An 11,847-nucleotide genomic window follows, 5' to 3' on the forward strand; every position below is an offset into this window, starting at 1 on the left:
GCCCTCTCCGTCGCGCACCTCTCGTTGCGTCCCGGGGGACCCGCCGTCCTTCGTCTGCCGACTTGCGCGCCGCCGCCGAGAACAGGGCCATCTCCTTCACGCCCGCGCCCCCGCCGGGGGCGGGGGCCGCCGCACGCTGGACGAGCGCGACGCGCGGGTCCTCCTCGTCGCCGCGCGCCTCGCGCACGACTCCATCAGCCGCGCCGCGGCCGCCGCCCGCCAGGAGGCGGAGCGCCGCGTCGCGGAGGCCGCCGCGGCCCGGAAGCGGTCCCGCGAGATGCTCGACGCCGCGTTCCGCGCGCTGGATGTCGAAGCCAGGGAAGCCAAGATGAGGCCCGTCCCGGCCCCCCAGCCGCCCAAGAAGAAGACCCCGAAGAGCACCGAGGCGAACAGGGACAAGGACAGGCTGCTCAAGCTCAACGCCATGCAGCAGCCTGCGCTGGCGTTCGCCGCCGCAGCTGCCGCTGCGGCAGCGGCAACATCGATGCCATTGCCCACGCCGCCACCATCCAGGGAGGTGAAACAAGAGGCGCAAGGTGAGCCAGCACACATTGAATCACTGCAAATGGGGAGCCAATTTATTACTCTGTTCAATGATTGGTGTGAAATTTTTGCAGGTTCTGCGGCGCCGAGAGAGGATCGCCCCACGCTATTTGGGACCTTGCAATCGTGAGATTGGAGGGACACTGTGATATGCTTCTTCCCATTCCTCTTCTGATCAACTGCGTCTTTGTGCAGCTAAACAATCTGAGGAGAAACTGAAATCTCAGGGTTAGTCATCTTGAAGGGCGTTAGGATCCTCATTTCAGATTCTTCTCACCGTAAATTATATTCTTGGCTTGACATGCTAGATGAGTCTGATGTAGCTGGTCTGCATCCAGTATTCCGATTTGTTCGGTGAATGAATGTTGCGTGCTGAAACTCAACCAGGTGTTCAGTTACTAAAACTTTTGTCTTTAACACCTTCAGTTCGTCATTGATGGAGCTGGATTGAGCAGACATGAGTGCTATGTACCAACTAGACTGATAGTGGGGTTTTGGAATGGTGAGCAGATTCTTGCACTTCCATTTCTGTCGTCGGGCTTCATTGTAGATGGACCGAGCGATTGCTTAGTTGGTAGAGGGGGTTGCAATCGCCCTGCCCAGTGCCCACCCAGATTTAAGTGGACACCAAAAGTGCTGGCATTAACTGAAAATGAAAGAGATTTAGGCGTTTGTGGAATGCAATTGTGTGTTTTTATGGACCTCCCCAACTTTCAGTACGTACACCACTTGTGAGCTCTCTGTTTGTCTTGTATTAGTTCTTTCAACACGGAGTCATGGACCTTGCAATCTTATGCAGCAATTTATAATGTACAGGAAATTATTAGTCAGTTCCAGCCACCCTTTGATTTGCATAGAAGTAACAGGACCAGTGATTCAGTCCTCAGAAGATCCCATGGCTGTAATTGTAAAGTTGTACACATGTACTCCCTCCGTCTCAAAATACTATTCGTTTTGATTTTTGTTAGATACATGCTATGTATCTAGACATAATATATATCTAGTTGCATGTCAAAAGCTTCCCAAAATACTATTCGTTTTGATTTTACTTAGATACATACTATGTATCTAAACATAATATATATCTAGGTGCATGTTATGCCCTAAAAAAGCTAAAGCTAAAACGAATAGTAATTTGGGATGGAGGGAGTATATCTCAAGTTCGGATGACAGTCGTTGCCACAAGTTCGCGGAAAGAGATTTTTGCAAGTTGATAGCCAATCACTAGGAATGCCATGAAAATGAAGCATAAAAGCAGATGCATAAGGCATACAGTGGATATCTCCAACTAAACTCTGTTGCGTATATCCCAGTTCATCTTACTAACGCTGAAGTGAGCATCACTCAACAAGTTTCCCCACAAATTAGTCAGTTGAAGAAAGTTTATGAAGAACAAAAATACATAAGCACAACTGTAGTTTCTTTTTTTTTTCATTGCTGAATTAACCAGAGGCTCTGCCAAAATAGCTGCACAAGCCGGGATTGAGCTAGGACATACAACATGAGCTTATTACATAAATGAGAAGCAGAAGCAGAATTTGGAATCAAATGAACCTGCCAAACAACATCAGCTTGGCATGTCTTGCTCCACTTCATCCAAAGCTTCAGCACCAGAGAACCCATTTCAATTTTATAAAATAATACGAGTGACACATCAATGTGCTACTGCCTACACCAAAATTCTGCATCATGTAAAGTTACAGATTTTGAAGCAGGAAAAACAGGCCAAAAGCAAATCCAGAGGTCCATCTTGTCTTTGCCGGTTCAGTGTTAGGCTTCATAACTTTAGTGGTTATGCTGCAAAAGAAGCAATTGCGTCCATCTCTTCTTGAAGCAGGAGTGCATCAATGAATACATCCAGGTTCTCCCCTTCCATGACATCTGCTATGGAGTGGTGAGTGATTCCAACACGATGATCTGTGACACGGCCCTGTGGAAAGTTGTATGTTCTGATTCGCTCAGACCTATCACCACTTCCAATCTGCAAACAAGTTAGGCCTTGAAAACCAGTAGTTAACAACTTGACATGGGGGACAGAAATTTCAATTTAAGATTACCTGCTCTGATCGAAGCTTTGATCGGTTCATATGGAGTCTTTGCCTTTCAATTTCATACAGTCGCGCTCGGAGAATTTTGAGAGCTTTAGCCTTGTTCTAGTGATAGTTAATTATAAAATTAGCATATCAATTTCTTTATAATCGACAGGACATGAATAAACTCAGTTCAAATATTGCAGTTGTGCTAATGACAGCAAGGCTATGAAGAAATGAGTAGATTGAGATGAAAAATCAATGAAAAGATGTGAAACTGAGCTCTAAGAACTACTGCTTTCCAGGTTTTAAAGGGGGGACTTATATTAGAATGTGCATATAAAATTTTGTTCATGATGTTTGCAAAATCTTACCATGTGCTGTGATCTCTCATCTTGGATTGCAACCACTGTTCCGGTTGGAATATGAGTTACCCTAACAGCACTATCAGTTGTATTAACAGACTGACCTCCAGAGCCACCTGACCTGTAGGTATCAATTCTCAGGTCCTCATTCCGCAGTTGGACATCAACCTACATTTCCAGAAGTGATTTTGTTAACGGGTAATCATGATGGAAATTGGAAATTGCACAGATGAACAAAAGTTGAATGGGAAAAAAGGCAATCAAAATGGTATATCCAATTCCAACCTCATCAGCTTGAGGAAGAACGGCAACCGATACAGCGCTAGTGTGCAGCCGTCCAGATTTTTCAGTCACTGGCACTCGCTGCCATGAACAGGTTATGTCAAATAATATAAAATCCAAGTAGGTAAATGTGATTGATATTATGATCATGTCCCATTATTGTACCTGAACTCTATGAATGCCACTCTCAAACTTCAGTTTGCCAAATGCCCCTGGACCTGATATAGTTCCACTAGCTTCCTTCATACAAATGAATAACAATACGAAATATAGGAATCAGGAGTTTAAGAGCTTCCAGATCTTGGAATGGTGGCCACATTTATGCTGCAGTGAAAAAACCAAGTGCATATATACAAACAAAACTGGGAAAACATCGACAAAGATTGTACCTTGTATCCTTTCACAGCAGACTCCATTATGCCAATGACATCAAATTTCCACCCATTCTTCTGGGCATATTTCTCGTACCTATAACATAGAAGAATCGAGTTTTATTAACATAGATTGAAGATCACATACATTTTGCTCCAGAGCAAGTTAACCTACATTCTGAATATATCCATTGCAAACAAAGATGCCTCTTCTCCTCCAGTTCCTGCAATATGAGACCATCATCAACCACCTGTTGCCTAATGATAGAGTAAAACTGGAAGGATGAAGGTGTTCATGAATGTACAGGGCGAGCGCTGGCTTTACCTGCCCGCACCTCCAATATACAGTCCCTCTCATCTGCTTCATCTTTTGGAAGCAACGATCTAAACAGTTCATGTTGCAATCGTTTCTCCTCCTCAACAGTCTCAAGTAGCTCCTCAGCTGCCATCTCACGCATGTCTTTCTCTTCACAAGCATTTGTTACCAAAGATTTCAAACCCTCAATTTCCTACAAACAAATATAGCCTCGTCTGAATCATCAATAGTTCAAAGTGTAGGTTGCAGCATGTAAAAAGTTGTAACCGGATTACTACCTCCTGTTTCGATCTCAGCTCCTTGATCAACTCCATGGTGCTCTCTAGCTTGCGGAGCTCCTTGTTAGCCCTCGAATACTCTTCGGGCGAGGTGGCTGGCTGTCTTCATTAACACCAACTCACATCAAGGCTATTGCGGTAAGGATACCCTTACACAATGATAAATCATGTGTGCCATTCTTGCTTATATTTTGGAGCACCAAAGAGGAGCTCGCTAAATTGCCAATCCGAAATTACCTGGCTGATTTGCTCCTGGAGGTATGCGCTCTTCTGCTCGATCAACTTCATTCTCTGCTCCATGATCCCCACCAAGTTCGGAGGAAGCTGCTGGCTCATCTCTGATGCGAAAAAACAAGGGGACTAAAACGAGATTTCCAGTGTGCTCTGCTCTTCTCGCAGCAGCTCAAACGTTACAAGAGAAGCAACAGAAAAGGGAGCCAATTTTCGAGGTGATGCACGCCGAAATCATACTATCGCGCGCGAGCTCGGATCTGAAAGAGGGGAGAAAGCAAGGAGAAAGAAGCGGAGAGGAGAGGTGCTCACCGGCGGTGGAGTAGAGCCGCGGAGGAGGGCACGGACGCCTCCAGGTTGCGGGAGGCGACGCGGCGGCGGAGGACGGGATGTGTCGGAGCCGTCGGAGCGCGGCGAGGGCGCCGCCGCCGCACCGGCGTAGGTGATGCTGCATCACGGCGGCGGCGGTGGCGGCGGCAGAAGTGAGAACCTTCTAGTGCTGGTTTCCTTCGGGTTCGGCCTATCGGGTTTAGCACGAGAAAGCGCCTCTTACAGATGTTTACGTATTGTGTCAAATTCCGCCTTCTGCGGCAATTGTACCCTCCCTCGGAACTCGAAAGAGATCATGGGTTTCAAGGAAAAGGCCCATTTCAAGCCTGGTGATCTCAAAACTGTGGGTAAGTGCTCCTGGGTATATTTTATCACCTGAATAATTTAATTTCTCGTTTGACCCTAATAAGAGCCCCTTGGCTGAAGCTAAAAACGGCTCAACGCATAGTAGAGCATTAGGGGAGCTGGAGTTGTTTTCTACTAATAAGTTGAAGCAAAAAAAAATGGCTACTCCATGTTTTAGGAGGAGCCGGAGCTCTGGGGCAAAGTTTGGCTCATTTTACTCCTTACATCAATTAAAATGGTCTAATCTACCAAAAATGAAATTTGCCTCATGTTTTGTAATTATTTTTGTTTCTCATACAGCTCGTAACTCATACCGCGAGTACTTGTCATGGTCAAGTTGGTGTGAATGTTGTTGTATTGTTCTTCTTAATAAAGTTCTGGCCACGGCACATTTAGATTGATGTATGCCACCGAAAACAATCCATTTATTTGATTTCACATTCTGTTTGGCATTGTTTACACTGCATGATCCTACACTATTTTATCTTCTCCCCTATTTCAGGCGAACTGTGATCCTACAACCGTTCCTCGCTGCATTGCAGCTGAACTGCTTCGCCTTCCCTAGATCTCAAGCTACATCACGGCAGGGGGGCAGCCTTGGTCACAATGCCACCAAAGGCGTCGCGGATCGATTGTCCAAGCTCGCAAGATCATCGGCAACCGGCCGTGTCCCAAAGATCTGCTCCATCTTGAACACACCCAGGTCACTGCCGATCCTCTCGCAGAGCTGCAGATACGTTCAAGAAGAAAGATTACTCAGTCACGAGCTCTGAAGATGTTTCTTCCTACAGTCACAGTGAAGCCATAGGATTCATAGGAATGACGGGCAGTTTCCTTACCTGTCTGTACAGTGCAGGCTCTCCATGGGACTTCTTGAGCTCTACAACGTACAAAGAGGGGCCAAGCTCAAACACCTGGGATCACAAACAGCATACCACTTCATTGTTAGCCTATCTCCATACTTCTCAAGTGCCATTTTTTTCCCTGAAAAAAGGGGGCATTTTACCTCGGTGCAGACAAGAAATGAGGCAGGGTTCTTAGGATTCTTTGTTCCAGTGCAGTTCCGCGTCACTTTGAGCTGAAAAAATCACATGCACGTTACTGATAGTTCGTTGCAAACATGACTGTAATGCCAGTATATGCTTATAGAGTTACAGTGTTCTAGCTGATGGGACGCCTGTACTAACCTTGCCGTGCCCCCTCTGTACTTGGAAGCCCATTTCGCTTGCAGAACGTTCAATCTTGTCGAACAAATCCTCAGGTGGATGCGTTGTTGTGAATCTGATCTTCCTTTGAGACACGTCCTGCAACAAGTTAAAATAGCTCAGGGGGCAGAATTCAGCGTGAATACCACTATTGTAGCTGTAGTGATGTTTCTTTTTTTCCTCAGCCTTTCAGATTATATTGTTTTGATAAATATAATTTACATACCTCTTCCTCGAAAAACCCTGAAAGATCAAGGGATGATGCCATTCCAATCAACTGAAAAGCGTTGATCTGATGAGTAGTCTTATCCGCAGGTGGTTGATTAATTTCCTTCAGGAGAAAAAATACAAAGGAAACGAAAATTTACCAATCAGTGGGGGTGCAGATGTGTACAATGGACGTCTATATTCAGGATATTGATAATCTCCGAGACAGTATGCCCATATGCGTATACCTCTTTGGCTGGAAGAACTACATCAAGCTGTGAATCTTCATCATCGCTGTCGAAGGGAACAGAAGGAACATAATCCTTCTGGAACCATTCATGCGTCTTGATCTCAGCCATGGTGATCCGCTTCATTGGGTTGGGCTCAAGAATCCTCTGAAGAAGATTTTGTGCGCCAGGAGAAAGGCACTTTGGGATCTGAGTGTCACCCTTAAAAATCTAGAACAAGTAAGGTCAAAAGTAATGTCATTGAAGTGGCCTCAGAGAAGTACTAGAACCGAACTATAAAGACCATTCAGTTTTATCTGAATAAGTACCTTCTGATAAAGAACAACGATATTCCGGTCATCAAATGGAAGGTATCCTACGAGCATCATATAAAGAATCACTCCACAAGACCAGATATCTGACAAGGATCCATCGTATCCTCTATTCTGCAGAACCTGCAGGCATTTGGCACAAGAATTAGAAACTGTATATCAGAAGCAATTGTTTGGCTTCAAAGTGCTTTATGTCGAACTTTTACCTCAGGGGCAATGTAATTGGGGCTACCACAGGTTGTATGCAGCAACCCATCATTCTGAAAGTCACATATCATAGAATACAATAAGCAACTTGATTACTTAGGACTCATTTGAGATAACCCAACTCAAGAAATCATCATACCCCAAGATGTTGTGGTAAAGCACTGAGGCCAAAATCAGATATCTTGATGTTGCCCTTTGTGTCAAGAAGAACATTCTCAGGCTGTGAAAAGTTAGCAATTAAAAAAAAACGGTGTCAGGGAATATATAACCGAGCTGAGATGGCATATTGCTAATAAGTACATGCTGCATGTATAAACATTGATAGGAACGATATCATTAAAAATAGAATGAGGAACATTTGGCACCTTGAGGTCTCTATGGTAGACACCCTTTTCGTGGCAATAGCTGACACCATCAATCAGCTGCTGAAAGAGCCTCCTTCCTTCTTGCTCCGAGAGTTTTCCCTTGATGGCCTTTCCAATAGCATCAAAGGAAGCAACTTGGGGGGATCAGATGCCTATGGAACCAACTAACCGCATCTAACATGGAATTTATTCTGGAAAAGGGAGGTGCAAGGAATGGGCGACGAAAAGGTGAGGTTTGCAAGGGCTTACAATCCTGTTGAACAGTTCGCCCCCATTGACAAACTCAAGCACCATGTAAATCTTGGTTTTGCTAGCAGCAACCTGAGTGACGAGTTAAATTCAGATAGTTAGGAACGAACATCCTCTCAGCTGCCAACATGACGAACACGATCAAATTGACAGAGGTTCGATGAAAAAGACGTGAATCTGGATTCTGGACCAGCAAATTCGTCTCTGTCATGCTCTTTCGTTTTCAAGCAAATTAAAAAATAGGATAAGGACGGAGCAACTGGCCCTGCTAGTCGGAAGTGGAAACTGGATGTGGTAGTAACTGACAGCTACACATGCAATCTTAGCTGCAGCGTTGCAAGCCAAATTAAGTAATCCTAGCATAAATAAAGGTCCATACTCTGTATCATGGTTTTCTGCAAGGGTATGCTAGCTGTGCTTGTTTATCGAACTGAAAACATACGCAGAAGTGTCCCCAATCAGTACGAGAATTGAAGCGTTTTCAGTTATCAGTACGAAGAAGCAATCACTATCAGTGAGACCCTGCCCTGGACGACCTCACCGAATACTTGGGACTGGTGGGCACAGCGAGAGCGGGTGCGGGTGGGGCCTCGCTCGCTGGTGGAGCCCCTGGGCCAGGGGCATCCGGGTCCTGGATGCTGCCAATAATTGGTGGACCCAGAGGCATGGAGCACCAAGTCCACCAGGTCATTTTTTTTACTCTGCTAGCAAGCGAAGCATGGCCGTAGATCTCGAGAACAGAAGCTGCTGCGGGCCCACACGCCGGTCCCAGCGGATGGGCCAGGGTGGACCAAGTCCACGTGATTTTTCATCACAACTGAGGTTTACCGAGCACCAAAAAAATTTTCAGTGAAACTATACGATTCGCCTTTGGTTGTTGGACCAAACAAATTAAATTAGATAGTCGTGATTCATATAGTAGACTTACTCGATCCAATTGTAATTATTCTTATATCATGGTAGTATAAAAAGGATCAGGAAAAATAAAGTGCTGGAAAAATATTTTGGTGATTGAATGAACCAATTTCCACCATGAGAATTTATAACAAAAAAAGTCAAAATTACTGACAAATTTTAATTTTAATTTTGATATATATTTCTTGAAAGGATGTCTCACGTGTTTGGTGATAAGGTGAAGACAAGTAAAAAGAAGAGGTGGCAGCAAGTAGGAGCACTAGCCAACTAGTGGAAGTCTACAGCAAATAAGGAATTACCGCGAACAATTAAGTATTCCTTATCCAATCAATCCAGCTACACAAAGGTAAACTCAACTACTGCTAGTACTAGTACTGGGTGAAAGACACGGTGCTTATCCTCTCAGTAATTAATGCGGGAAAGGTCGGTTGATAAATAAATAAATCGCTTCTGGAACTTACACAGCTAGACAGACGAGTCCCCAAAAATCCTCCATTTTTTTAAGTCGGAACCGAATCGAACCATCTAGAGAAGCTAGGCAGCGGAAGGATCGATGGATCCATGCATGATGGTGGTTGTGTGAGCGAGCGAGACGAGATCAAGGTGGAGGAGCAGCGGACGGCGGCAGGGGGGAGGTGGGTCGATCGATCGTACGGACCTCGTGCAGGCGGACGACGTTGGGGTGGTGGAGCAGCTTGAGCGTGGCGATCTCCCGGCGTATCTGGTCGCCGATTCGCTGGGAGAGGACGCGGGCGCGGTCCAGGATCTTGACGGCGAAGTGCGCACCCGTGCCGCGGTGCCGCGCGAGCTTCACCTTGCCGAAGTTGCCCTCCCCGACCGTCCGCCCCAGCTCGTACTCGCCCAGCAGCGCCCCGCCGCGCCCGCGCTCGTCCACCGCGCCGGCGCCGCCGTCGCCGCCGCCGCTCACCATTATCTGTACTCCGTAGGCCGGAGCGACGGACGGATGATCGATAGAGGGCAACCTTGCCTGCGCGCCACGCACCGGCGGCCGCGAACCTCGCCGAGATTCCTGCCCGCTGCTTTTACTGGATGGACTGGGGCTCTGGTGGTTGGCTTGCTTGATTCGAATCTGGCGCGGCGGGCGCTGGGCAGGTCGGGGACGGGGCGGGGGAGGAGGAAGGGAGGTCGATCGGGAAATGGAGGGAGGTATTTATAGCACGTGCTCCCTCTGCTTTGATCTGCTTCTCCTCTCCACTTGTGCTCACTCACTCTCAAGGCTCCGTGCGCTTCTATCCGCCTCTCACGATCTCTCCTTTCGTGTCATCGTGTGTGATTGTCCCTTGTCATGTTCCTAACTTTGTATTCCTCCCTTCGCACAAACACGATGTGCTATGCGTACCCCCTCACAAAGAACACCAGACATGGGTGTCTCCTGCAAACTGTGAAATAAACTGGTTCGTGTAAAATACTACTCCCTCCGTTCATAACTTTTATAATGTATCTAGGTATACACCTATATCTAGAGCATAACTGTTCTACGGCGTGGTGTGATTGTATGATCTGAGTGAATCTTCACATGATCGAAGCTTACCAATATATCCCTTGCTAATGTTTGCACGAGGTGAACATATCCCTTCGCTAGATTTTCTTCTAATGCCCGTTTAGATTAGAGTACAAAGAACTTCTATATCCGCTCTATGACTAATATATGCATCAAATTTGGAATGCAAACTTTGTTAACAAAAAATGGAATGCAAAGAGCACCACACGCATACTCTTTAGGCCCTGTTTGGGAGGAGGGTGCTAAAATTTAGTCCTGGACTAAATTTAGTCCTCTCAAAAAGAGTGCTAAAGTTTAGCCTTTGGGGGTGTTTGGGAGGAAGGCTAAAGTTTAGCACATGCTATGCCAAATGACCCTTTTACCCCTGCATAGCTGCCCCTTCAGCACGCCAGCCAGCGCCACGACGGCGGCGAGCAGCAGTGCGGCGGATAGGACCGCTGCCACGGCGCACAGCGGCGCCCTCCGACGGCCGCCGCGGGAGCGGGCGCCGGCGCCGGAGACCTCCTGCGAGATCTGCGGACGACGCCGGCTAGCGCCGCGACAACGGCGAGGTGATGGGCGAGGTGATGCACGTCGTGAAGGACGCGGAGGCGACCATGTCGTTGCTCGGGTCCACGAGGAGGACGCCGCCACCCCCGGCGTAGATGACGACGACCGGCGGCACGGCCATGACGAAGGCGATGAGCACGACGTTGACCACCGTGTTCCACCGCTTTTCGTCCAGGGCCAACCTCTTCTTCCGCGGCAGGGGCCAGTGCTCCGGCCGAGCTCCCTCAGACTCTGGCCAGGCGTCGCATGCCATCGTGGAGGAGGCGGCGGACGGAGGCCGCAGGGGCGGGCGGAGCCGACGGATCCGGCCAGAGGAGGCGGGGACCGGCCAGGACCTCCCCAAGGTGGGGCCAGCGAGGCGAGCCGGAGGACTGCGGCGGCGGCGAGGCGAGGCTGTGGTGGCCGGCGTGGCGAGGCCGCGGGGGCGGGCGGGGCCGGCTGTAGGCTGTGGCGGCGGCGGCGAGGTGGAGGTGGCGGGTGAGATGGAGGCGGCGGGGCTGGCTGGAGGCGGCGGCGGCGAGGCGGAGGCGGCGGGCGAGGTGGAGGTGGCGGTTCGGGCGAAGGAGGCGGGGAGAGAGAGAGACTGAGGGGGGGAGAGAGAGGGGAGGGGGGAAGTGGTCCGGGGGACCACTTTTTAGTCCATTTAGTCCATTTTAGACCCTGTTTGGAAGCAAGGTGCTAAAATTTAGCCTTGGACTAAATTTTAGCACCATCAAATTGGGTGCTAAACTTTAGCCCTTCAGGGTGTTTGGGAAGGAGGCTAAAGTTTAGCAACTGCTGTGGCAAATGACCCTTCTACCCTGCATAGCTGCCCCTCCGCCACCCGCTCCTCCTTTAGCCCCTCCGTCGCCAGCAGCACGGCGGCGAGCAGCAGCACGGCGGACAGGACCGCCGCCACGGTGCACAGCGGCGCCCTCTGGCGGCCGCCGCGGGAGCGGGCGCCGGCGCCGGAGACCTCGCGGGGGGGGGAGAGAGAGA

The 11,847-nt window shown here is 48.5% G+C and overlaps 3 protein-coding genes across 4 annotated transcripts; 1 reads left to right on the plus strand and 2 right to left on the minus strand.

Annotated features, from left to right (window-relative positions):
* Window positions 1-53: 53 nt before the first annotated feature.
* Window positions 54-1,240, plus strand: LOC111256641. Its single transcript, XM_022824916.1, has 2 exons — window positions 54-536; window positions 618-1,240. Exons 1-2 carry the CDS (start codon window positions 278-280, stop codon window positions 671-673), a joined length of 315 nt encoding a protein of 104 aa, XP_022680651.1. The 5' UTR covers window positions 54-277; the 3' UTR covers window positions 674-1,240.
* Window positions 1,241-1,946: 706 nt separating this feature from the next.
* Window positions 1,947-4,957, minus strand: LOC101766454 (peptide chain release factor 1). 2 transcript variants are annotated; one of them, XM_004960359.4, is made up of 11 exons: window positions 4,729-4,957; window positions 4,423-4,523; window positions 4,186-4,284; window positions 3,917-4,100; window positions 3,767-3,815; window positions 3,610-3,688; window positions 3,386-3,460; window positions 3,224-3,301; window positions 2,948-3,106; window positions 2,601-2,696; window positions 1,947-2,524 (listed from the first exon to the last, which is right to left on the minus strand). In XM_004960359.4, the coding sequence occupies exons 1-11, from the start codon at window positions 4,868-4,870 to the stop codon at window positions 2,336-2,338; spliced, it is 1,251 nt and encodes a 416-aa protein (XP_004960416.1). In that variant the 5' UTR covers window positions 4,871-4,957; the 3' UTR covers window positions 1,947-2,335. The 2 variants fall into 2 exon arrangements, with proteins under 2 accessions (XP_004960416.1, XP_004960417.1); XM_004960360.4 differs by having other exon boundaries at window positions 4,186-4,288; window positions 4,729-4,889.
* A 531-nt stretch (window positions 4,958-5,488) lies between these two features.
* On the minus strand, window positions 5,489-9,963 carry LOC101767148 (CBL-interacting protein kinase 17). The gene is made up of 12 exons (XM_004960361.4): window positions 9,457-9,963; window positions 7,884-7,955; window positions 7,635-7,742; window positions 7,409-7,489; window positions 7,269-7,322; window positions 7,060-7,185; window positions 6,752-6,961; window positions 6,523-6,627; window positions 6,279-6,395; window positions 6,098-6,169; window positions 5,931-6,005; window positions 5,489-5,818 (listed from the first exon to the last, which is right to left on the minus strand). The coding sequence occupies exons 1-12, from the start codon at window positions 9,727-9,729 to the stop codon at window positions 5,693-5,695; spliced, it is 1,419 nt and encodes a 472-aa protein (XP_004960418.1). The 5' UTR covers window positions 9,730-9,963; the 3' UTR covers window positions 5,489-5,692.
* Between the last annotated feature and the right edge of the window lie 1,884 nt (window positions 9,964-11,847).

The sequence above is a fragment of the Setaria italica genome, chromosome III, assembly GCF_000263155.2.
Source record: "Setaria italica strain Yugu1 chromosome III, Setaria_italica_v2.0, whole genome shotgun sequence".
Lineage (NCBI taxonomy): Eukaryota > Viridiplantae > Streptophyta > Magnoliopsida > Poales > Poaceae > Setaria > Setaria italica.